The sequence below is a fragment of the Cnephaeus nilssonii genome, assembly GCF_951640355.1.
Source record: "Cnephaeus nilssonii genome assembly, chromosome: 23".
Lineage (NCBI taxonomy): Eukaryota > Metazoa > Chordata > Mammalia > Chiroptera > Vespertilionidae > Cnephaeus > Cnephaeus nilssonii.
Genome location: NC_137094.1, coordinates 15,843,771 through 15,866,386, shown reverse-complemented (window position 1 = coordinate 15,866,386; position 22,616 = coordinate 15,843,771). Strand labels below are relative to the sequence as shown.

At 56.6% G+C, this 22,616-nt stretch overlaps 1 protein-coding gene across 1 annotated transcript in view; it reads left to right on the top strand.

The window, feature by feature from the left end:
• Positions 1 to 2,066: 2,066 nt before the first annotated feature.
• DISC1 (DISC1 scaffold protein) overlaps positions 2,067 to 22,616 on the top strand; it is a 63,139-nt gene continuing 42,589 nt past the window's right edge. The window contains 8 exon segments of the mRNA XM_079763483.1: positions 2,067 to 5,704; positions 5,706 to 6,302; positions 8,320 to 8,389; positions 10,404 to 10,557; positions 13,516 to 13,630; positions 15,705 to 15,940; positions 18,900 to 18,954; positions 19,058 to 19,160. Coding sequence (XP_079619609.1) covers positions 5,420 to 5,704; positions 5,706 to 6,302; positions 8,320 to 8,389; positions 10,404 to 10,557; positions 13,516 to 13,630; positions 15,705 to 15,940; positions 18,900 to 18,954; positions 19,058 to 19,160 — 1,615 coding nt within the window. The 5' untranslated portion in view covers positions 2,067 to 5,419.

The following is a 22,616-nucleotide window of genomic DNA, read 5'->3' as shown; positions in this document are numbered from 1 at the left end:
TGCAGCTGAAAGCAGGTCCCCCACCGTGGGTAGACCAGCTGGCTCCCCCGCCCGGGTGGCCTGGCACGGCTCCCACCCGGAAGGAAGCGCTTACAGAGCAAGTGGGGCCTCGTGCCCCCTCAGAGGAGGAGGAGAGCAGTTGGTGAGACGGTCACCACTCACGTCAAGGCCCACGGAGGTCTCCTTCTGGCCCCGGGGAACCTGGGACGGCCCATTGGTTGCCAAGGGGGTGTTGGGAAGAAACGGTGCATTTGCGCCCTGGAGCTGCGCAGCCTGCCCCCTTCGGAGTGGGCCTCTCTTGAAATGGGCCAACCAGGGTTTCAATCGCCTTTCCCCGTCCCCTCCTGTCCCTCCGTCCCTGCTACGCCGCGGGGACTTAAGTCATCCTGCTCCTGGGACCCGCCGCTGTGTGACAAGGCAGAGCGATCGCCGTTTGAACTTCCCTGGGCTGTGCGCTTCCTCCCGGAGTTAGGACCAGAGTGCTTTCCGCTTCCGTAAATCCCGTCCGCCGTTCTCACTGGCCGTAGGTTCACGCAGTGGTCGGCAAACCGCGGCTCGCGAGCCACATGCGGCTCTTGGGCCCCTCGAGTGTTCTCACGCCACTTCTTCAAAATAAGACTCGCCCAGGCCGCAAACCGACGTCTGCGCACGGGCCACGAAGTTTCAATCGCACCGTCCGTGCGCGCCCGCACGTGGCATTTTGTGGAAGAGCCACACGCCAGGGGCCAAAGAGCCGCCTGTGGCTCGCGAGCCGCTGTTTGCCGACCACTGGGTTAACGCGTTCATGCAAAATGCCTTCTCTCTTAAAAATCAGCAGTTCAGTGGGTCCGGTTGGGAAGGCAGCCCAGATCCTGAGTCTGTTGGTGTTGGGGGGGGGCCTTGACCGTCCTCTGTTGTGAGGGACGCCTCACCGAGTTCTAGGAACAGCATAGTCACCTTGTTAAAAAAAAAAAAAAGTTTTATTGATTTCAGAGAGGAAGAGAGGGAGAGAGAGATAGAAACATCAGTGATGAGAGAGAATCATGGATCAGGTGCCTCCTACACGCCCCACATTGGGGATTGAGCCCGAAACCCAGGCCTGTGCCCTGACCGGGAATCGAACCGTGACCTCCTGGTTCCCGGGTCGACGCTCCACCACTGAGCCACGCCGGCCTGGCTCTCCCCCAACTTCTCAGCTCTGTCCACTTCAGCGGGCCTTGATTCCATTCTCTTGCCCCGGAGTTGGCCCGATTTGGAAATCCCTCCCCTTGCTGATCACGTGCTGGGGTCAGCGTTCATGTAGCCTGGCGTCGGGGATGTACATCTGGCCGACGGCTTCTCCCTCCTCGAAACAGAAGCGCTTGCCAGGACCCTGTTTCTCAGAGCCCCCGGAGCGTGTGTTCGTGATCACGGCCCCGAGTTCCTTTCGCCCGGAGTCACGCTTCATCTGACCCCGTTTGGGGACACGAACTTGGTCGAGGCTGCCAGGTGTCCTCATTCTGTCTCGCTGCCTCGCGTCGGCTTCGATTTCCCCTCCGTTATGTTACCACTACCCTCTCCGACCCGAAGACCATCTCCTCTCATGGAGGTGAGGGCTGAGCCTTGGAGCTCGGTCCTTCTGCCTCGCCTTCTCTCTTACCTGCTGCCACCGTGCCCTGACCCCGTGGTCGGCAAACCGCGGCTCGCGAGCCACAGGCGGCTCTGTGGCCCCTGGAGTGTGGCTCTTCCACAAAACGCCACGGCCTGGGCGAGTCTATGTTGAAGAAGTGGCGTTAGAAGAAGTTTAAGTTTAAAAAATGTGGCTCTCCAAAGAAATGTCAATTGTTGTGCTGTTGATATTTGGCTCTGTTGATCAGTGAGTTTGCCGACCACGGCCTTAGCGTATTTATAAAAAGGTGTCACTCATACTGGCCTTTAGTCCTCCGGACACTTTTTTTTTAAATTTTTAAAAATACGTTTTTATTGATTTTTAGTTAGAGAGGAAGGGGGGGGGTGGAGAGAGAGATAGAAACATCAATGATGAGAGAGTCGCACTGATCGGCTGCCTCCTGCACGCCCCCCCCCCCCCACAGGGGATCGAGTCCACAACCTGGGCACGTGCCCTTGACCAGAATGGAAGCCAGGACCCTTCCGTCCGCAGGCCGACGCTCAACCTCAGAGCCACGCCAGCGAGGGCCAGCTCCTTCTCCTTTAAAAGACTGTCCAGGACAATTCCCTGATGTTCCCAGAACACAGTCGTGACTTCAGGAGCCCCAAGAACTCGGAAGAGAAACAAAAATGTTATTGAGGCCCTGACTGGTTTGGCTCAGTGGATAGAGCGTCCGCCTGTGGACTCAAGGGTCCCAGGTTCGATTCCGGTCAAGGGCATGTACCTTGGTTGCGGGCACATCCCCAGTGGGGTGTGTGCAAGAGGCAGCTGATTCATGTTTCTCTCTCATCGATGTTTCTAACTCTCTATCCCTCTCCCTTCCTCTCTGTAAAAAAATCAATAAAATATATTTTTAAAAAATGTTATTGAGAGGCTATCGCCACTGGCCACAAGCTGTGATGGGCTTTTGGAAACCCATGCCAGTGATTCTGCTGTGTCTTGAGACCAGTCGTCCAGGGGAGGGGGCCTGTGCCCATTGTATAGATGAGCAAACTGAGGCACGGACAGGCGTTGTGATTTGCTCCGGATCGCCCCGACGGGATGGACAGAATCCAGACAACCCAGCCCTCCTTTGCGTGACCAGACCCTGCCCCTGAGTACCGAGCTGGTCAGCCTCCTACGGGTCGGGTGAGATGAGTCCATCGGCGCAGTGACTCGGGGCTGATCTGCGAACACCCCACGCGCTGGGGCGACTTCGGTGTCCGCTCAGGAAGGCGGGATGGAAGGAGGTGGTGAGGGCTGACAGGTACCACCTTGGCTGGGTCTCACCTGATAAAGGCTGCTAACCGCGAGGGCCGGCCAGCCCGGACTCAGAGAGGAGGGGACGGGACCATGGTGTTTACGTCCACCCTCCTTGGCCCAGGAAAGCGGGGGAGCGGCTGGAGGTGGGGGGGCTCTTCGGTCTGCTGGCAGGGCAGGGGGCTCCACGTTGTGGAGACGTTTGATGTCAGCCTGTCAGCAGCTATGAGATGGGGGATGTGCGAGAGGAGGCGCTATGGACGTGCTCAGCACAGGCTCTCTAGGCCCTAGAGTCTCGGGGACCCCCCCCCCGCCCCCGGCCGGGAAAGCTGAGGGGCCGCTCTCCGCTGTGAAAACAGGGCAGACACGCCCGTGGCTCGGTTGTTTGGGAAGAACAGCCCCGGAGAGGGCTCCTCTGGTTCATCCATATTTGATCAGGCGCCGCTAAAACATTCATGAGCGACGCCGGCTGGGGCGCAGCCCTCGGCTGCTCCCGCACCCCCGGGGCGCTCAGATGGCGGCCAGGTTTTTGCGTAGCTCTTTCCGTGGAGAGAGAGAGACAGTCGTTTGTGAGCAGGAGCAGCGCCGGGGAGGGGCTGCGCGGAGGCCTGGGAGCGACCCCTTGCGCGTGGCGTGGGGACCTGCTGTCGCCAAGTCCTCCCTGGAGGGGGCCCGGGCCGGACACGGAGAGGGAACAGGCATCGGGCGAGAGCTGGTCAGGGATCGGCCAACAGGGGGCATGGGTTGCAGGTCATGTGACATGCTGCTGGACGCTCTCCCTGTGTGTATGTACACCCTGTGTATGCATGGTACGCACACATGTATGTAAGTATATGTACACGTACACACATACGTGTACACATGTGATGTGCATATATGTGCGGCATATGCATACGTGTAAATGTACGCACACACATGTGTGATATATGTGTACACACATGATGTGCACGCGCACACATGTACACAAGAGTGGTGTGTGCACAAGTGTGGTATATGTGCGTGTGTAAATACATGTACGCATGTATGTATATGTGTGTGTGTGTGGTATATGGATGTGTGTACATGTGGTGTGCGTGTGTGCGCGTGTGTGTGTACATCCCTGCTGGCCCCGGGAGCCCCCTCAGTACAGAAGCTGCGTCGAGTCTCAGCTGAGGCTGCTCTGGCTCCCCTTGGCCGTGACCTCTGGGCCGTGTCCAGGTGCCTTTGTTCAGGACGATCCTCTGGTCTCAGCTTCTGCCTGGAAAACAGACACGGCTTGCATGGTGACTGTGCCAGGCGTGGGGCAGAGCGGCCACATGCATCCTGCCGTCTGGCCTCCCGCAGGGCCGTGGGGGGGGGTCCCGCTGCACAGATGACAACGCAGGCGGCAGAGGGGGGCCCCTCACCCGCGTTCGCTCCAAGCGGCCGAGCCACGTGTGAAACGCAGGCCTTCTGTGTCCGGAGCCCAGGCCCCTTCCTGCTGCCGAGTACAGGCCACACATCGTGTGTGCATGCGTGAGGGCACGTGTGTGCATGTGTGCGCGTGCATGTTTTTAATGTAAACTTTCATTTGGAGCGTCCCGGCTGTGCCGTGCGAACCAGGCAATGAGGTGGCCGCGTCTGCTTTCCCGCTTCTGTGCGGCGTCGGCCGTTTCATTGTTTCTGTTCCTGGTGCCTCGCCCGGCGGGGAGCACGGCCCCCCGTTTTGGGGACACAGCCGGCAGGCTTCTGTCACCCAGGGTGAGAGGAGCCGAGGGGCGCCCAGCAGGCCACCGCCCGCTGTCCACGGTCCGCCGGCACGCGGGGACGCGGGTCGCTCAGACAATGACAACGTCCCCGTGGCTCTCCGAGGAGCTGGAGGAAGCGATCGGGTCGCATTTGGAGGGTTCGCCGGCGTCCGTTTCAGGGCACCTGCTTTCTGGGCCGACGCCGGCGGGGAAGTGCTGATGCGCCTAAAAGGCCAGCAGGCAGGGTGCTGGCGGGTCCGGGGAGCTGCCGAGGGGGTGGCTCCGCGTGCCAGCTGGCGTGTTGGCCTCCCTCACCGCCCCTCACCGCGGGGCCAGCTGCTCTGCGGAGCAGAAGCGCGGTTACCTTCCCCGGATCATCAGAACCTCCGTACGGGGGTGACCCCGAGTCCCGAGCCCGCATCTCAGATGCACCCAGAGCTGAGCTGACCTCCAAACCTAGGGGTGTCCTCCAACCCAGTTCCCGCGGAGCCCGGGGGGGTCTGAGGTTTATTTATTTACTTTTAAGTATATTTTTATTGATGTCAGAGAGGAAGGGAGAGGGAGAGCGAGAGAGAAACAACCATGATGAGAGAGAATCATGGATCGGCTGCCGCCTCCTGCACGTCCCTCCGACTGGGGATGGAGCCCGCAACCCGGGCATGTGCCCTGACCGGGAATCGAACCCTGACCTCCTGGTTCGTAGGTCGACGCTCAACCACGGAGCCACGCCGGCCGGGCGAGATCTGAGGTTTCACGCGCTGTTTCCTCTCTCCCCAGGCCACCAGGATTGCTTGCCACCTGCGGCGGCATCTTTTCCGAATCGGCGGCTGGCACGGACACCGGCTACATGAGAAGCGCGGCCGGGCCCCGGCTCAGGTTCCTCTCCGCTGCCCTGGGCGCCTCGTCCCGGGCCCGGGGCGGGGCGTGTGGCGAGGAGCCCCATCAGTTTGCGTCCAGGGCCAGACAGCGTGGCCTTGACCCTGGAGGCCCGAGGCGAGGCCCCGAGGCTGGGAGCCCACTTCCCACCAGCACAGCAGCCTCGACTCTCGCCCCTGGGGGCCCCCGAGGCCCAGTGCAGACCCCGGCGAGAGGGACCCCAGGCTTCTCTGGGGTTCAGTTCGGAGCTGGCACCGGATTGCCCGGCGGGCTGCCCAGGTGGTGCGGCCCTGGGGACGCTGGGTGTCGGGGGGCAGCGCCCACCCATGGACCGTCCTGAGGCCCCAGGTCCTCGCCGGGATGCCACCTGCGGGGAAGGAGCAAGAGGCACCCGGACAGAAGGCCGGCCGGCCCCAGAGGAGGCGAGTGGCCCCGAGGTCCCCTCGGCCCCCGCCGGCCCTCCCGCGGCCTTCACCTCCAGCTTCAGCTTCATCCGGCTCTCGCTCAGTTCGGCGGGGGAACGTGGAGAAGCGGAGGGCTGCCCGCCTGCCAGGGAGGCCGAGGACACGGGGGCCAGAGCCGCCAGCCCGGATGGGCCCCGCCAGGACCCTGGACGTCTCTCTCCCCCGTTTGGTCTCAAGGCAGCTCAGGGCCCCGCGGACTCCGCCTGGACCCCGGCGGGCGGCCCCCCGCTGGAGGGTGAGCCACTTTCTGTATTGGACGCAGACGCCACCTCCTCCTGCTCCCCGGATCCCCCGGGGTGCGAGGGGGCTGCTGGCCGCTGGGACCCGCTGCTCCGGAAGTGCGAGCCCCTGCTGCAGGGGTGTCTGCTCAGCGACCGCAGACGGCTGGAGGTGGGTGTCCCCGGCCCCGGGCCCCGGGTCACAGGCTCCGATGAGCTCCGGGCAGAGGGCAGGCAGCGGGGGGGTTCTGGGGTGGACCGACTTCCCCCCGCAGCTGCAGGAGACGCTGCTGCACGCCTGCCTCCTGCTTCTCCTTTTCCCTCGGAACCAGATCTGTTCTCCTTTCCGCTTCTCTGTCACGGAGGAGCTCAGATTTGCTGTCTGTTGAGCCGAGGGCTCCCCTGCCGATCCAGGCCTTGGGGATGCATGCTTAGTGCAGCCCAGCTCTGCTACGAAACAGGAAACAGCCAGTGAGAGGGGCCGGGCCGGGAGTAGGCGGATGGAGCCGGCCGTGTGGGGGCTGAGAGTTATAGAGTGGTGATGCCTGTGTTGGGCGCCACCCTCCTACCGTGGGATCTGCCTGCCAGAGGGCATTTCCCGTCATTAAACCCCTGAGGCCCTCAGCTTCCTTGTTCTTTTTATTTATTTATTTTTATTTTTAAAAATTGACTTCAGAGAGGAAGGGAGAGGGAAAGAGAGAGAGAAACATCCATGATGAGAGAGAACCACTGATGGGCTGCCTCCTGCACGGCCCACACTGGGGATCGAGCCCGCAGCCCGAGCATTGGCTCTTGACCGGGAATTGAACCGTGTGACCTCCTGGTTCATGGATTGACGTGCAACCGCTGAGGCACAGCGACCAGGCTTGCAAGAGATTCCTGACATATTACCTTCCTCCAGTTCACCCGCCGCATGGCCAGCAGAGCCGTGTCCCTGGGCGGTGGCGGGAGAGGGTGAGTCCTGGGTTCAGAGCCTTTGGGGCTCCTTGCTCCTGGGGACAGCGTCCCCGTTCCTTATCCTGACCATCGCGGCCTTCCCTCCCGCCCCAGCCCGCCCACCCGCCCGCCCGGGGGTGCCTTCCTCCTGCAGGGCCATCTGGCGCTGCTTCCTGTCGGCAGACCCCGGGCAGTCGTGCCTCCGGCCTTTGCTCACAGCTTTGCCTCTGCCTGGAATTTCCTTCCTACACCTTCCCACCTGCCGGGCGCCTGTTTATCCTTTGGGGGGCGGGGGGGCTCCGAAGCCATTTCCCCGTGTGACATTTCCTGCCCTCTCTGCACCCAACGAGTCCCCCCCCCCCCTCCATTCTGTTCCCCAAACACTTTGGACACGTCCCTGTGACAGCACTCGCCACGCCCAGTGACGATTTTTAAAAAATATATTTTTATTGATTTCCGAGAGGAAGGGGGAGGGAGAGAGGGAGACATCCATGATGAGGGAAAAGCATGGAGCGGCTGCCTCCTGCATGCGCCCCCTACTGGGGATCCAGCCCGCAACCCCGGGCCTGTGCCCTGACCGGGGATCGAACCGTGACCTCCTGGTTCCTAGGTCGATGCTCAACCCCTGAGCCACGCCGGCCGGGCCACCTTCCTAATTTTAATCTGATTTTTTTTTAGAACGGAGACTGGTCAGGTCAGGACGTTTGTGTCCTTTTCATTAATGCATGTTTCATGTAGCGAAGGGCACCGGGGGTAGTTTTTGTCTAAAATGATACTTTAACTCTATGGAGTTTGTGCTCTCATGACAATTTTTCTTTCTTTTTAAAATATATTTTATTGATTTTTTTACAAAGAGGAAGGGAGAGGGAGAGGAATAGAAACATCAATGAGAGAAACATCGATCAGCTGCCTCCTGCACACCCCCCACTGGGGATGTGCCCACAACCAAGGTACATGCCCTTGACTGGAATCGAACCTGGGGCCCTTCAGTCCACAGGCCGACGCTCTATCCACTGAGCCAAACCAGTTAGGGTACTTTTTCTTTATATACCATTTTTTTTTTTTTTTTTTTGGTGTCGGGAAGGAATTCATCTGGCGTTGGGAAAAATGTACATTCGTGGTTCCTTTTTTCCAGGAGGATAAAGACGTCCGGTTTTGCAGTAGTTTCTGAACGCTCGCAGCTTTAGGAGAGCAAGCTGGCTCGAATGCCGTTATCATTTGGTTTTCCTTCTCTCTCCCCCAAAACAACCCAGGTGAACGCCTTAAGACGGAAGCTTCAGAAGCTCCAGGAAAAGGCAGTGGAGGAGGAGGATTACGATAAGGGTGAGTTTGGTTTGTTGATCGGCTGTTCCTTCTTTTCCAGAATGTTCCATTTCTCACTCCCTTCCCGCCCAGATCGGCCGTCTGCCCCCAGATGAACTGAGCATTCACTTCTTCTAGACATTCCGCTCGGTGACAATAGACTAGTTATTATTATTAATTTTTTTACTGATTTCAGAGAGGAAGGGAGAGGGAGAGAGAGATAGAAACATCAATGATGAGAGAGAGTCATGGATCGGCTGCCTCCTGCACAGCCCACACTAGGGATGGAGCCTGCAACCCGGGCATGTGCCCTGACCGGGAATCGAACTGGGACCTCCTGGTTCCTAGGTCAACGCTCAACTGCTGAGCACATGCCCGGGTGTGGACTCGATCCCCAGTGGGGGCCATGCGGGAGGCAGCCGATCCATGATTCTCCCTCTTCATGGATGTTTCTCTCTCTCCCTCCCTCTCCTTTCCTCTCTGACATCAGTAAAAATCAATAAAGAACAAAAACGTGTGGGGTGACAGGGTGATAAAATTAGGTCCCAGGTCTCCTAGCAGCGGCTGGAACACCCCGAGTGCCTCGCCTAACGCCTTGGAGAGGCGACGGGGACCAGCGAGCCGCGGGCAGAGGGACGCCGTGACATTCCCCAGCAGATACGGCGGCGTGTGGGGCGGGATGACCTTTATGGGCTGACGACAGTGATGTAGCAGGAGGGACAGTTTTCCGCTTGACCTTTACAGCACGCGCCCGCTTGTCTCCCGGGGAAATAAGTGACCGCCGACCGGCTCGACAGGGCCCGGCGGACGCTCCTTGTTAGCGGGGAGAGAGGACCGTGCAGCCCCTGAGCTCTGGATGAGGTGACTGTCCTGTCCCCACGGGCGGCTTGGAAGTGACCACTACCCCATCGATCGCTGCCGGGACATGTGGTGGATTTTGTTTCCCCGGGGACTTGTCTCTTTTTGTTTTGTTAATCCTCACCCAAGGATATTTTTCTTTTCTTTTTTTAAAAAAAATATTTTATTGATTTTTTACAGAGAGGAAGGGAGAGGGACAGAGAGTTAGAAACATCGATGAGAGAGAAACATCGACCAGCCGCCTCCTGTACACTCCCCACTGGGGATGTGCCCACAACCAAGGTACATGCCCTTGACCGGAATCGAACCCGGGACCCTTCAGTCCACAGGCCGATGCTCTCTCCACTGAGCCACACCGGTTAGGGCCCAAGGATATTTTTCTGTTGATTTTTAACGAGAGTGGAAGAGAGGGGGAAAGACAGAGAGAAGCATCGACGTGAGAGGAACACATCGACTGGTTGCCTCCTGCACGCGCCCTCCCTGGTAGGGGAGGAGCCTGCAACTGAGGAGTCGAACCCGGGACCCGTCGGTCCTCAGGCTGACGCTCTAGCCACCGAGCCAGACCTGCTAGGGCTCAACACCAGGCTTCTTTCTCACGTTGAATGGAAGCTTGACCTTCGAGGGTCCAAACCACAGGCGCCGGAGGTGCCCAGGCTGCAGGGCGAGGGCGTGCGGCTCCCATTGGGTGCCCAGCGTGGGGACGGGAGAGCCGAGCCCCCCGCCAGTCGTCCACGCGGCGCAGGTTCACAGTCAAGGCTGTTCTGTGTCCATTCCGCTGAGAGCTGCTCCTTCCCTCCGGGCCGCCGGAACCTATTGCTTTGGATCCACCGTGCGGCCGCCACATCCAGGCCCAGCTTCCTGCTGAGGCCGTGGTCGGCAAACCGCGGCTCGCGAGCCACACGCGGCTCTTTGGCCCCTTGAGTGTGGCTCTTCCACAAAACACCACGGCCTGGGCGAGTCTATTGTGAAGAAGTGGCGTTAGAAGAAGTTTAAGTTTAAAAAATGTGGCTCTCCAAAGAAATTTCAGTCGTTGTGCTGTGGGTATTTGGCTCTGTGGACTCATGAGTTTGCCGACCGCTGGGGTGGACAGACACGGGGCGTGGAGCTGGGAGGCCCTGGGCTGTCCGCTCTGAGTTGCATGGATCGTCACTGCTCTCTCTTCGTTTTGCGTTTCTAGCGGAGGCGTTCAAGCACAGATTGGAGGACCTGGAGGAAGGAGAGGAGGAGAGCGGCCTTCGGTTCCAGCTCCCCTCCAGGCAGCCGGCCCTCCGCAGCCTCCTGGTCCACCTGGGAGCCCAGGCCGAGGCCGCCCTGCGCCGGGCCGCTCAGCAGTAAGTGCAGGGGAGGCCACCTCCTCTCTGCGTCCCCCCCATCTCCCGCTCTCAGCCCTGGGAGGGGAGAGCTGGGAGGGGTGAGCTGGGAGACCTGCTGCTGCCTTGGCTCGGAAGCGCCCTTTTGTTGGTTGGGACCCATGTGGGTCCCGCCCCTAAGACGCCCTTTCCACCAATCGACAGGGCGAGGCCCTGGACAGGCAGAGCCAGGGCCTGGGGGTTAAGGTTCGGAGAAGGTGGGGGTGGGTTTCCTCTTGTCGAGGGCAGCTCGGTTTTCTGTCCTTGTTAGCCTGTCAGACGGTCGGTCCTGCTGGCCGAGGGAGGAAAACCAGCCTTCGGCCCTGGCCAGTGTGGCTCAGTGGATAGAGCGTCAGCCTGTGGACGGAAGGGTCACGGGTTCCATTCGGGTCAAGGGCATGTACCTCAGTTGCAGGCCCAATCCCCCAGAAGGCAACCAGTGGGTGTGTCTCTCTCACATGGATGTTTTTCTCTCTCTCGTCTCTTCCCCTCCCTTCCACGCTCTCTAAAAATCAATAGGGAATATTCTCGGCTGAGGATTAACAACAACCAAAAAAACCAAAACCAAAAAACCAACAAATTAATTGATCTCAGAGAAGAAGGGAGAGGGACAGAGAGATAGAAACATCAATAATGAGAGAGAGTCACTGATTGGCTGCCTCCTGCACGCCCCGCACTGGGGATGGAGCCCGCAACCCTGGGCATGTGGCCTGACCGGGAATCGAACTGTGACCTCTTGGTTCATAGGTCGAAGCTCAACCACTGAGCCGCACCAGCCAGGCTGGGATCTTATTTTACAAACAGGTTTTATTCCTCCTTAAATGATTGGGGAAAAAGACAAAAGTAGAAAGGGCAGCATTTTTTTGCAGCAGTGGGCAGTCCCAGATGGGGGCCTGCGAGCCACCTCAGGTCTGCACCTGGGGTCCAAGACACCCCGAGTGCCCTGCACCCCGAGTGCTGTTCTAACATCCCCCCCTCCTGCTTTACTTTTTAAATACATATTGCTATTCATTTCAGAGAGGGAGGGAGAGGGAGAGGGAGGTAGACACATCCATGATGAGAGAGAACCATTGATCTGCTGCCTCCTGCATGCCCCCCACTGGAGATCAAGCCTGCAACCCGGGCATGTGCCCTTGACGGGAATCGAACCCGGGACTCTTCAATCCGTAGGCCAGTGCTCTATCCACTGAGCCAAACCGGCCAGGGCCCGCCCTCCTGCTTTGATTCTCGCCCCAGGGACGGGCTGGTTTCACATCCTGGTTCGCTGAGAGCAGGGCCGCTGGTTTGTGCCGACATTGGGGATTGCCACGTTGAGACTGTGAAGCGCAAAGGGAACACCACGGTGGAAGGAAGAGGCGGGGGGCTCAGAGGACTGAGGCCTGCAAGACGGAAACCTGTCCCCGGCTTCATTACGGAGCTGCCGTGTGTGTCCTGGGGCGTCGCTCAGCCGGCTGGGGACGCTTCCCGCACCCGCGTCAGAGCCTCAGAGACCGGGAGGCGCGTGGGTAACCACGGGGGCCTCCCTGGTGGGTTAGGTAATGAATGTGATTAACCAGAACAGAGAATTCCCAGGTACCCACCTGTAGCTCCTCGTCGCGGATTTCAATCAGATGCCGATTTCCTCCAATGGCTCCCCGCCCGGCCCCGATGGTGCCTGTTTAGGAAATTCAGGAAACTTACTGTTTGCACACGCAGAGCACGCCGGGAAATAGACGTGTGCAGAGGCGTGATCTCAGGAGCACAGCGCCCATCATAAGCCAGTTCTGGGTTTTCTGGGACCCGGACTTATGAAATCCGTCAAGAGATATTGGCTAAGACCCTGCTCAGGGCTGGGCTCTGGGACCCAGGACTGTCCCCCGAGGCTCACAGTCTAGCACGAGGGGCTGTGTGAACAGGCGAGACTCGGGGGGCGGGAGGAGTCAGCATGTCCATTCATGCGGACGTCAATAGATGATGATGGTTTTGTTCTCTCCTGATTCCGGTAAAGCCTCAGAAACAGTCCATCTTTTTTCAGTCGAAAGTATTTTTATTTTTATTTTTTAAAATAAATTTTTATTGATTTCAGAGAGGAAGGGAGAGGGAGAGAGAGAGAGAGAGAGAAACATCCACGATGAGTGAGAATCATGGACCAGCTGCCTCCTGCACGCCCCACACTGGGGATGGAGCCCACAACCCGGGCACGTGCCCTGACCGGGAATCGAACCTGGGACCTTTCAGTTCACAGGCTGACGCTCTATCCACTGAGCCAAACCAGCTAGGGCTATTTTTATTTATTTTTTAAATAGATTTTTATTGGTTTTAGAGAGGAAGGGAGAGGGGGAGAGAGATAGAAACATTAATGATGAGAGGGAATCAATGACCGGCTGCTTCCAGCACGCCCCCTACTGGGGATTGAGCCCGAAACCGGGGCATGTGCCCTGACCGGGAATTGAACCGTGACCTCCTGGTTCCTAGGTTGATGCTCCAACCACTGAGCCATGCCAGCCAGGCTAGTAGCTGCATTAAAAAACAAACAAACAAAAAGCATGTAAAAAATATATTTAATTCAACTCAATGCATAAAAAATACTATTATTCCAACATGTAAGGAACATAAAAGTATCATCCGTGAGCTATTTTGCACTCTTGGTTTTCTTACTAAATCTTTAAAATCGGGCGTGTGTTCCAGGATCAGCACATAGAACCACCTGCGTTCTGCCAGGGGCTGGGGGGTGGGCGGTGCGGGTCCGACACTAGCAAGCTGGCTCCGCCGGAAAGCAAAAGCCCCGACAGATGGTCATAAAAGCAGAAACTTACTCTCGGGACCTCGCCCCCGGGACCCGCCTAAGGAGGAGGACAGCTGGGGGCCCCCCTGTGAAATCTCTTGCTCTTCACATTCTTCTCCACCCGAGGGTCCCCAGCTTCCCCATACCTGTACCAACACGCCTGTTGTATTTTTAAGGCCGGGCGGTGAGGACACCCAGGCCCCCCTCCGCATGGAGCCCCCCGCTGAGGACCTCCCGTGCGCGTCCGTCCCCAGACGAGACCGGCTCCTTCAAGAAAAGCGGCAACTGCAGGTAAGCAGGGGAAGAATATTCAAGAAACAGGGAGCAGGCCTGCCCGGCGTGGCTCAGTGATGGAGCGTCGACCTATGAACCAGGAGGTCATGATTGATTCCCGGTCAGGGCACATGCCCGGGTGGCAGGCTCGATCCCCAGTAGGGGGCATGCAGGAGGCAGCCGGTCCATGATTCTCTCTCATCATGGATATTTCTCTCTCTCTCTCTCTCCCTCTCCCTTCCTCTCTGAAATCAGTAAAAATATATTTAAAAAAAGAAAAGAAATAGGAGGCCTTTTCCTTACCCATTTAGGCCAAAGGCAGCATAGCGGTTCTTGGCGTGGGTGGCGATTAGCGCTGGGTTGTCCCCCGCGAGTGCAAAGGGCAGACACGCGGGAGGTGACAGCTGGGCTCGCAGGAGCCTCGTTACAAACGAGGGGTTGTGGCCCGCGGCCTCGGGCTCGTTCTGATGGCGCTCACTACCTTTGCGTGCGCCTCCCTGCCTGCCAGGCCGATTTGTCACCTCTTATCAGCCTGACCTTCAGAGCGGTCTTCCCAGGCAGGAAGAAATCGCTTGGGACATTCCTGTTGAGTTGGACTGTGAGTAGCAGTGGTCAGGAGGTGGGTTGTAAGTAGGGATTGGGCGAGGCAGAGGCTCTGGGAATGACTGGCAGGCGTCACGTGGGAGCTCCGGGTGGCCCCGAGCGGTGGACGGGTCACCCAGGGGCTGGGAGCCCCGCGGTAGCACCGAGCTAAGGGGGAGGGGGAGGGCGATCAGGAGCTCTGGACGGTGGGACGCCCCCCAGAGGCAGGGGGCCTGGAGGCAGGAATGAGGGGCTGGGGGCCTGGAGGCAGGAATGGGGGGCTGGAGGCAGGAATGGGGGGCTGGGGGCCTGGAGGCAGGAATGGGGGGCTGGAGGCCTGGAGGCAGGAATGGGGGGCTGGGGGCCTGGAGGCAGGAATGGGGGGCCTGGAGGCAGGAATGGGGGGCTGGGGGCCTGGAGGCAGGAATGGGGGGCTGGGGGCCTGGAGGCAGGAATGGGGGGCCTGGAGGCAGGAATGGGGGGCTGGGGGCCTGGAGGCAGGAATGGGGGGCTGGAGGCCTGGAGGCAGGAATGGGGGGCTTGGAGGTAGGAATGGGGGGCCTGTGGGAATGGAGGTAGGAATGGGGGCTGGGGGCCTGGAGGCAGGAATGGGGGGCTTGGAGGCAGGAATAGGGGGCTGGAGGCCTGGAGGCAGGAATGGGGGGCCTGGAGGTAGGAATGGGGGGCCTGTGGGAATGGAGGTAGGAATGGGGGCTGGGGGCCTGGAGGCAGGAATGGGGGGCCTGGAGGTAGGAATGGGGGGCCTGTGGGAATGGAGGTAGGAATGGGGGCTGGGGGCCTGGAGGTAGGAATGGGGGGCCTGTGGGAATGGAGGTAGGAATGGGGGCTGGGGGCCTGGAGGCAGGAATGCGGGGCCTGGGGGAATGGAGGCAGGAATGGGGGCCCTGGGGACCTGGAGGCAGGAATGGGGGGCTTGGAGGCAGGAATGTGGGGCCTGTGGGAATGGAGGTAGGAATGGGGGCTGGGGGCCTGGAGACAGGAATGGGGGGCCTGGAGATAGGAATGGGGGCCCTGGGGACCTGGAGGCAGGAATGGGGGGCTTGGAGGCAGGAATGTGGGGCCTGTGGGAATGGAGGTAGGAATGGGGGCTGGGGGCCGGGAGGCAGGAATGGGGGGCTGGGGGCCTGGAGGCAGGAATGGGGGGCTGGAGGCCTGGAGGCAGGGCTGGGGGGCTGGGGGCCTGGAGGCAGGAATGGGGGGCTGGGGGCCTGGAGGCAGGAATGGGAGGCCTGGAGGCAGGAATGGGGGGCTGGAGGCCTGGAGGCAGGAATGGGGGGCCTGGAGGCAGGAATGGGGGGCTGGAGGCAGGAATGGGGGGCTGGAGGCCTGGAGGCAGGGCTGGGGGGCTGGGGGCCTGGAGGCAGGAATGGGGGGGCTGTGAGGAAACGTGGATCAGAGGCAGCCTGGCTCTGGAAAGAGCCTTGGACTGAACACCCAGCTCCAAAGCAGCACAGGGCTCATCATGAACTCGCCCCTCCCCTCCCCGCAGGAGGAAATGGAAGCCCTGCAGGCCCGGATGTCTGTGCTGGCAGCGCGGGACCAGCAGCTGAGAAGGGAGATGGACCTGCAGCAGCAGCTCCTCCGGTGGCGGGACTGTGACCTGCGCCCCCTGCTGGACGGGCTGACCCCAGGCGAGCTGCAGGAGGTCCACCAGGCGGCGAGGGACACCCTGGCCCTGGCCGGGCAGATCCCCCTCCCTGCAGGACCTCCCGAGACCATAAGGAGGTACTGGCGGCTTCCTGACATTTCCATCGCTCCCCTGGGCCCGTGTGTGGGTGGGCTTTGTCTGCTGTCCCTCATGTATGATATTTCCCAAACGGAGCTGCAGTTCTTTGTTTTTTTAAAAATACATTCTTATTGATTTCAGAGAGGAAGGGAGAGGGAGAGAGAGAGAGACACATCAGTGATGAGAGAGAATCATCCATCTGTTGCCTCCCGTTTGCGCCTCTACTAGGGATGGAACCCACAACTGAGGTACGTGCCCTGACTGGGAATCGAACCCGCAACCTTTTTGGTGTACGGAGATGACCATCCAGCCAACGGAGCCACCAGCCAGGGCCCTCTAGCCCTCTTTGAAGTTTCTTGTCTCAAAGAGTGATGAGAATTTAAAACGCGAATCTGCGTAAGGGGTGCAGGAGCGTGCTGGGACACAGGAGGCGCTCAGTAAATGTTCGCCATCATTATTCCCACGATTATCCCCAGTTGCGTGAGTTTGGTCTGGGGTGCGTGTTAAACCGTTACCTGCCACCCTATGGAGACAATGTGTGTCTTTCTAGGGCCCAGGGTCATTTGACCTGAGACGAGGGATTTGTCACAGCAGCGTGCAAGCTGGAGAGAAACAAGGGATTTGTTTTTTTGTTTGTTTTTTAAAAATATATTTTGATTGATTTCAGGGAGGAAGCGAGAGGGAGAGAGAGATGGAAACATCCATGATGAGCATCATTGACTGGCTGCCTCCTGCACGCCCCCTACTGGGGATCGAGCCCGCAACCCAGGCATGTGCCCTTGACCGGAATCGAACCCGGGACCTTTCAGTCCACAGGCCGACGCTCTTATCCACTGAGCCAAACCGGCTAGGGCCAGGGATTTATTTTAACTGGTGGAGTGCTTGTAACTCTTGTGTCTAGACATTTCAGTCATCTAATTGGGTGGTTGTCCATGTGTATTTCTGCTCCTGGAATCATGGTTTGGGGACCCCAGTGTGACGGAAGGACCAGTGAGTGAGTGGGGTCCAGGTGACATCAATCTGTCGTAGGCCAGACACCCCACCTCAATCATAACAGATCCCCTGCCCGGCCGGCTGGCGGGGCTCAGTGCTTGAGCATTGACCTATGAACCAGGAGGTCACGGTTCGATTCCCGGTCAGGGCACATGCCTGGGTGGCGGGCTCGATCTCCGGTAGGGGGCGTGCGGGAGGCAGCCGATCCATGGTTCTCTCTTCTCATTGATATGTCTGTCTCTCTCTCCCTCTCCCTTGCTGAAGTCAATAGGAATATATTGTTTAATAAATTTTGTTTAATAGCGTTCTGCTAAAAATAGCCTGCGAGCCACTGGCAGGGGGCATGGATTATTCTGGTTCCCCTGCCCGCCCCGCACGCCCCCCCCCGCGCCGCGTTCATTCCGTGTCTACCCCAGGGATGCAACGAATGTGAACATTAGTCTGAGCAAAACATAATTAGGCAGGTAAATCTACTGCAAGACGTCATATAGCATAAATTACATAAATTAAATACAAATCAGGTCAGAGGGAAAACAACGCAGCCAATTATGCGCATCGCGGCCTCCCTGCTCCCGCCCGCGTCTCGGAGGGAGGCTGATGTTCTTCCTGGGAAAGAGCCGGAGCTGAGCCCAGACCCACGCGTTGAGTCAGCCTGGACGGTGGTGCTTGGCACCCTGGGGGCTCCCTGAAGACGCTGCCCTGGGGGTCAGCTACGTTCCAGGGTCCTACGTGGACCCACTACCCACCTGTCCTGTTACTGCGTGAATCAGTCTTTGAGTGTGGCTGGGAACACCTGTTTTTTAAAAACTATGTTTTTATTGATTTCAGAGAGGAAGGGAGAAGGAGAGAGAGAGAGAGAGAGAGAGAGAGAGAGAGAGAGAGAGAGAGAAACATCCATGATGAGAGAGACTCATGGATCGGCTGCCTCCTGCACGCCCCCTACTGGGGATGGAGCCTGCCACCCGGGCATGTGCCCTGACCGGGAATCGAACCGCGACCTCCTGGTTCCTAGGTCGAAGCTCAACCACTGAGCCACGTGGGCCGGGCGTAGGTGGATTTACTTTAAATTCGTGCATCTCCCGTGAGCTCCCCCCACTGCCACACACAGCAGGTGCTCGGCACGGATTTGTGGGATGGCACTGTGTCCCCAAACAGATCAGCTCAGGACCTGCCTATGAACCGCCATCCCGCGTAGACCTTCGTGTTTGGAAGGTAGTTGCAGGGATGTGAATTTAAAAAATATATATATTTTATTGATTTTTTACAGGGAGGAAGGGAGAGGGATAGAGAGTTAGAAACATCGATGGGAGAGAAACATCGATCAGCTGCCTCCTGCACACCCCCTACTGGGGATGTGCCCGCAACCAAGGTACATGCCCTTGACCGGAATCGAACCTGGGACCCTTCAGTCCGCAGGCCGACGATCTATCCCCTGAGCCAAACCAGTCAGGGCAGGGACGTGAATTTTAACCCTCTGTCGCCAGGAGCATGCCTGGGGTGTTCCTGCCCCCTGTCAGTAGATGGAGCTTAACGGTGGCCTAAGCCCGTGGCCGGCAAACTGCGGCTCGCGAGCCACATGCGGCTCTTTGGCCCCTTGAGTGTGGCTCTTCCACAAAATACCACGGCCTGGGCGAGTCTATGTTGAAGAAGTGGCGTTAGAAGAAGTTTAAGTTTAAAAATGTGGCTCTCCAAAGAAATGTCAATCGTTGTGCTGTTGATGTTTGGCTCTGTTGACTGATGAGTTTGCCGACCACTGGCCTAAGCAGAGCCTCATCCGGGAGGGGCAGTCCGTTTCCCGCCGGTATCTGAACTCCACAGCCAGAGGGCGGCCATTTGGCACCGTCTTTCCTTCTGTTCTGCAGCCAGTGGGCCGAGGAGGCCAGTGCCTCCGAGTGTCCGGTCTGGGGTGGGACGGAACGGCGACGCCCAGGAGACCAAGGCCCTCTCTTTCGTTCGTTCTTCCAGCCTCCAGGAAAGGGTGGAACCCCTCAGCTGGTCCCTGAAAGAAATCGGCGCGAAGGTAAGGCCTCCCCACGCCCGTTTCCCAGGGAGATCGCGCTCTGCTGCCTTCCCGGTTGTCCCCGAGGGGGACTCAGGTGTGTGTCTCCCCCCCCCCCCCCCAGGTGTGCGGGACCCAGAGGCTGTGCGGCTCCCTGCGGAGGAGCCTGCACGAGATCGAGGCCCAGCTCCCGGCGTTGCTGGAGGCCAAGATGCTCGCCGTGTCAGGTAACGGCTGCGCAGCCGGCCACCGCCAGCTCCGGTGACTGCAAACACCGTTTCTCTAAGAGTTTAAGGCGCCACGGGCTCTGTGTCCTTCTGGCTGATGTGTCCGCGGCGTTACGTGCCTGTGGATGCTCAGTGAGGTGGCCGCGTGCACCGGTGACAGCCGTCTGCGTGTTGTCCGTGACGGACATTCTGCCTGGGACGCGGTCACGCTCAGATCCCGCTGAGCTTTTCCGGGGAGCTCCCCTAAGACCCACGGGTAGATGGGCAGCGGGGTCTCCTTACAAAGGGATGGGTAAGCCGCACACAGATACACGTGCACACATGATAGCGAGGACATTACACTGAGTGGCCAGATGATGATGATCTCTGAACGCATAATCATCTGGCCATTCAGTGTATATCCTATATAATAAAAGGCTCATATGCAAATTGTCCCCTCGACCAGGAGTTCGACCAGCAGGCAGGCCTGCCAACTGCCCATGTCTCCTCCCCCTGGCCAGGCTGGCCGGACCCCACCCATGCACGAATTCGTGCACCGGGCCTCTAATATATATACTGAGTGGCCAGATTATTATGCGTTCAGAGATCATCATCATCTGGCCACTCAGTGTATCTGTGTAGGTATCTTATTTGGGACTTCCACTTCCTGTTTCTTTTCTTTTAAAAAAAAATCTTTTTAAAATCTATTTTATTGATTTCAAAGAGGAAGGGAGAGGGAGAGAGAGAGAGAGAAACATCAACGATGAGAATCATGGATCGGCTGCCTCCTGCACGCCCCCTACTGGGGATGGAGCCTGCAACCCGGTCAGGGCACATGCCCGGGAATCGAACCGTGACCTCCTGGTTCCTAGGTTGATGCTCAACCACTGAGCCACACCGTTTGGGCCACTTTCTGTTTTGTTTTTTTGTTTTTTTTAAAGAGTTTAAGACTACAGGTGCTCAATGTCCTAGCCAATGTTCCTGTGGCATCGTGTACCTACAGGAGCTCAGTGAGGGCGATTGGACGGGGTCAGCCCCTTCCCGTAGAGGAGGGGCGGGGAACCTTTTCCTGCCCAGGGCCATCTGGATGTTTATAACATCATCCGCGGGCCATACAGTATTATCCACTTGGAAATTAGCCTGCGAACTTTTCATTAATTTACCCCTGATGCCTCGGGAGGCCAGACCAAATGATTTCTCAGGCCTCAGAAGCCCGCAGGCCCGACATTCCCCACCCCTGCTACCGGGGCAAGCGTGATAACAGGAGACAAGGGAATGCCCCGTTTAACCGTCTAGTCATAGGTGATAGGGTGTTGGAGATTCTCAGGGGGGTCCCTCTTTCATCTGGTAGTTATTGTTATTTTTTTAATATATATATTTTTATTGATTTCAGAGAGGAAGGAAGAGGGAGAGAGAGATAGAAACATCAATCAATGATGAGAGAGAACCATTGATTGGCTGCCTCCCGAACGTCTCCTACTGGGGATCGAGCCCACAACCCAGGCACGTGCCCTTGACTGGAATCGAACCAGTCCGCAGGCCGACGCTCTATCCACTGAGCCAAATCAGCCAGGGCTAATCTGGTGTCAGGTCCAGCCTGACGATTGAACCGGGCTGAGGTAGGGAGGTGGGAATTGAGAAATAGAAAGAATAAGAGAAATAAAAGCAAGAGAAACAACAGCGGGGTCGGGAGGTCCAGAACTCTCGAGAAGCTCTGGCAACTTTTTTTAGTAATACAGTGCTTTTTATACATAAGACACTAAGCAGGGAATCACTCACAAGGAAAACATACTTTGTTTCTCTAAAATCACTACTGGAGGGATAAGTTGAAGGACAGGTCTCTTGTTACAATAAATCTCACTAGTTGGATACATATTTCTTGGTAAGCCATGAAAGTAGCTCTTATCCTACTGATAGCAGTCATATAAACAAACCCTGGGAAAGCTCTGTAGGCAGGGGCTGCTCTCGTTATACTGATTAGTTGCCACCCAAACAGGCCTGGGAAATCTGTGCGGGTAGGTGCCAGCCTTGCTAGCCCCTACAGGTGCAAGGACCGTGTCAGCTTACAGCCCGTTCCCCACAGATCCCCCTTCTCTGTCTTTTAAGCGAAGTTCATGTAGTCCTATTTGCAGGGACCGGATGCTGGATCCAATGGTTTGGAAGCAGACTGGAATTAAACAGAGAATAACGAGAGCAAGGATAACAATATTTGACAGAGACCAGATAAATGATTGTAATCTATGAAAAGACAAGGCTTAGGATTTTATCAAAAATATTCTGTGCCACTTCGCTAGGAGGCAACAGAGCAGAACCTGTATCATTAATAGCTTGAATCTCTCCATGTAATCTACTGATGTCTGTTTTTTAGGCTACTAATAATAAAAGTAAAATTTAAATATCAATAACAAAGCTCTAATATTAAAACAATGCCAATGCAAAATTAAATTATATACATGTTATCATTTTTAAAACTTGAATGTTAAGAGCAAAACTATGGCTATTAAATAATAATAAAACAATAAGAGAAATCAAAACTAAGGACATATTAATATTTTTAGCTACTAAATGAAAGAAAGTCTCTTTTGCTGCTGGTGTTCCTGTTGTATATTTACTTAAAGTCTTTTGTTTGCCTTCGTAAAACTTTGCAGAAGACTGGCAGCTAATAGATGCTAGCATGAGCAGGAACATGGTTGAAGAAGTAGCTTCAACTTCTTGCTTTTCCATAATCTGCTGCACTTCAGTTGTTAACTTCTTCAGATGGCTCTATGTTGGCACCTCAGTCCCTTGCATAGCTTTCAGTTTTTCTTCTTCCTCTGCTTTGCTGTTATTAGGGTAGTACTTAGTCCTTTCGAGTGAAGGGACACAGGAGCTTGTCTGAGTCCATTGCGGTGACACACGTAACACTCTGGCACCCGAATTGGCTGCATTGCTCCTTCTGGAAAGATATAAAACACAACCTCTTCCCCTTTTTTGTTTTTTAGTAAATGATTGTAAGAGTATGAATGGTTCTTTCTATAATTGAGTGACATTCTTCTGCTAGATATGATTAGGTTTAAGTCCTTGGGGATTTACCCCTAAAGTTGGTATAGGAAGGTGGATAATATACTGAGAACATTGCTTCTAATAAAATATGGAAATTGTTATTGTTAAATAATATTTTAAAGGCTGAAAATTAAATGAAAAAGTCTTGTAAATTAGTGTGCCTTATAGTAGCTGTTTTAATAATTTTTGCTATACTTACTACATAAGTACTATTACTATATGTTGATGGGCTTCTTAGTGAAATCTGTTAAGGTATAAATAAGAGCTTGTATTTCTACTGAAATATAAGGGGTTTGAAGGACCTTTGTTTTTTGCTCTGTGTTTTCTGCTGTAGTTTGAAGGTTGAGCCTATAGGTGACTAGTTAGCTATATTATAAGTACTTTTATAGTAAAGCTGACTATTAATTTACTTTTAAATTTAATATTTTAATAACA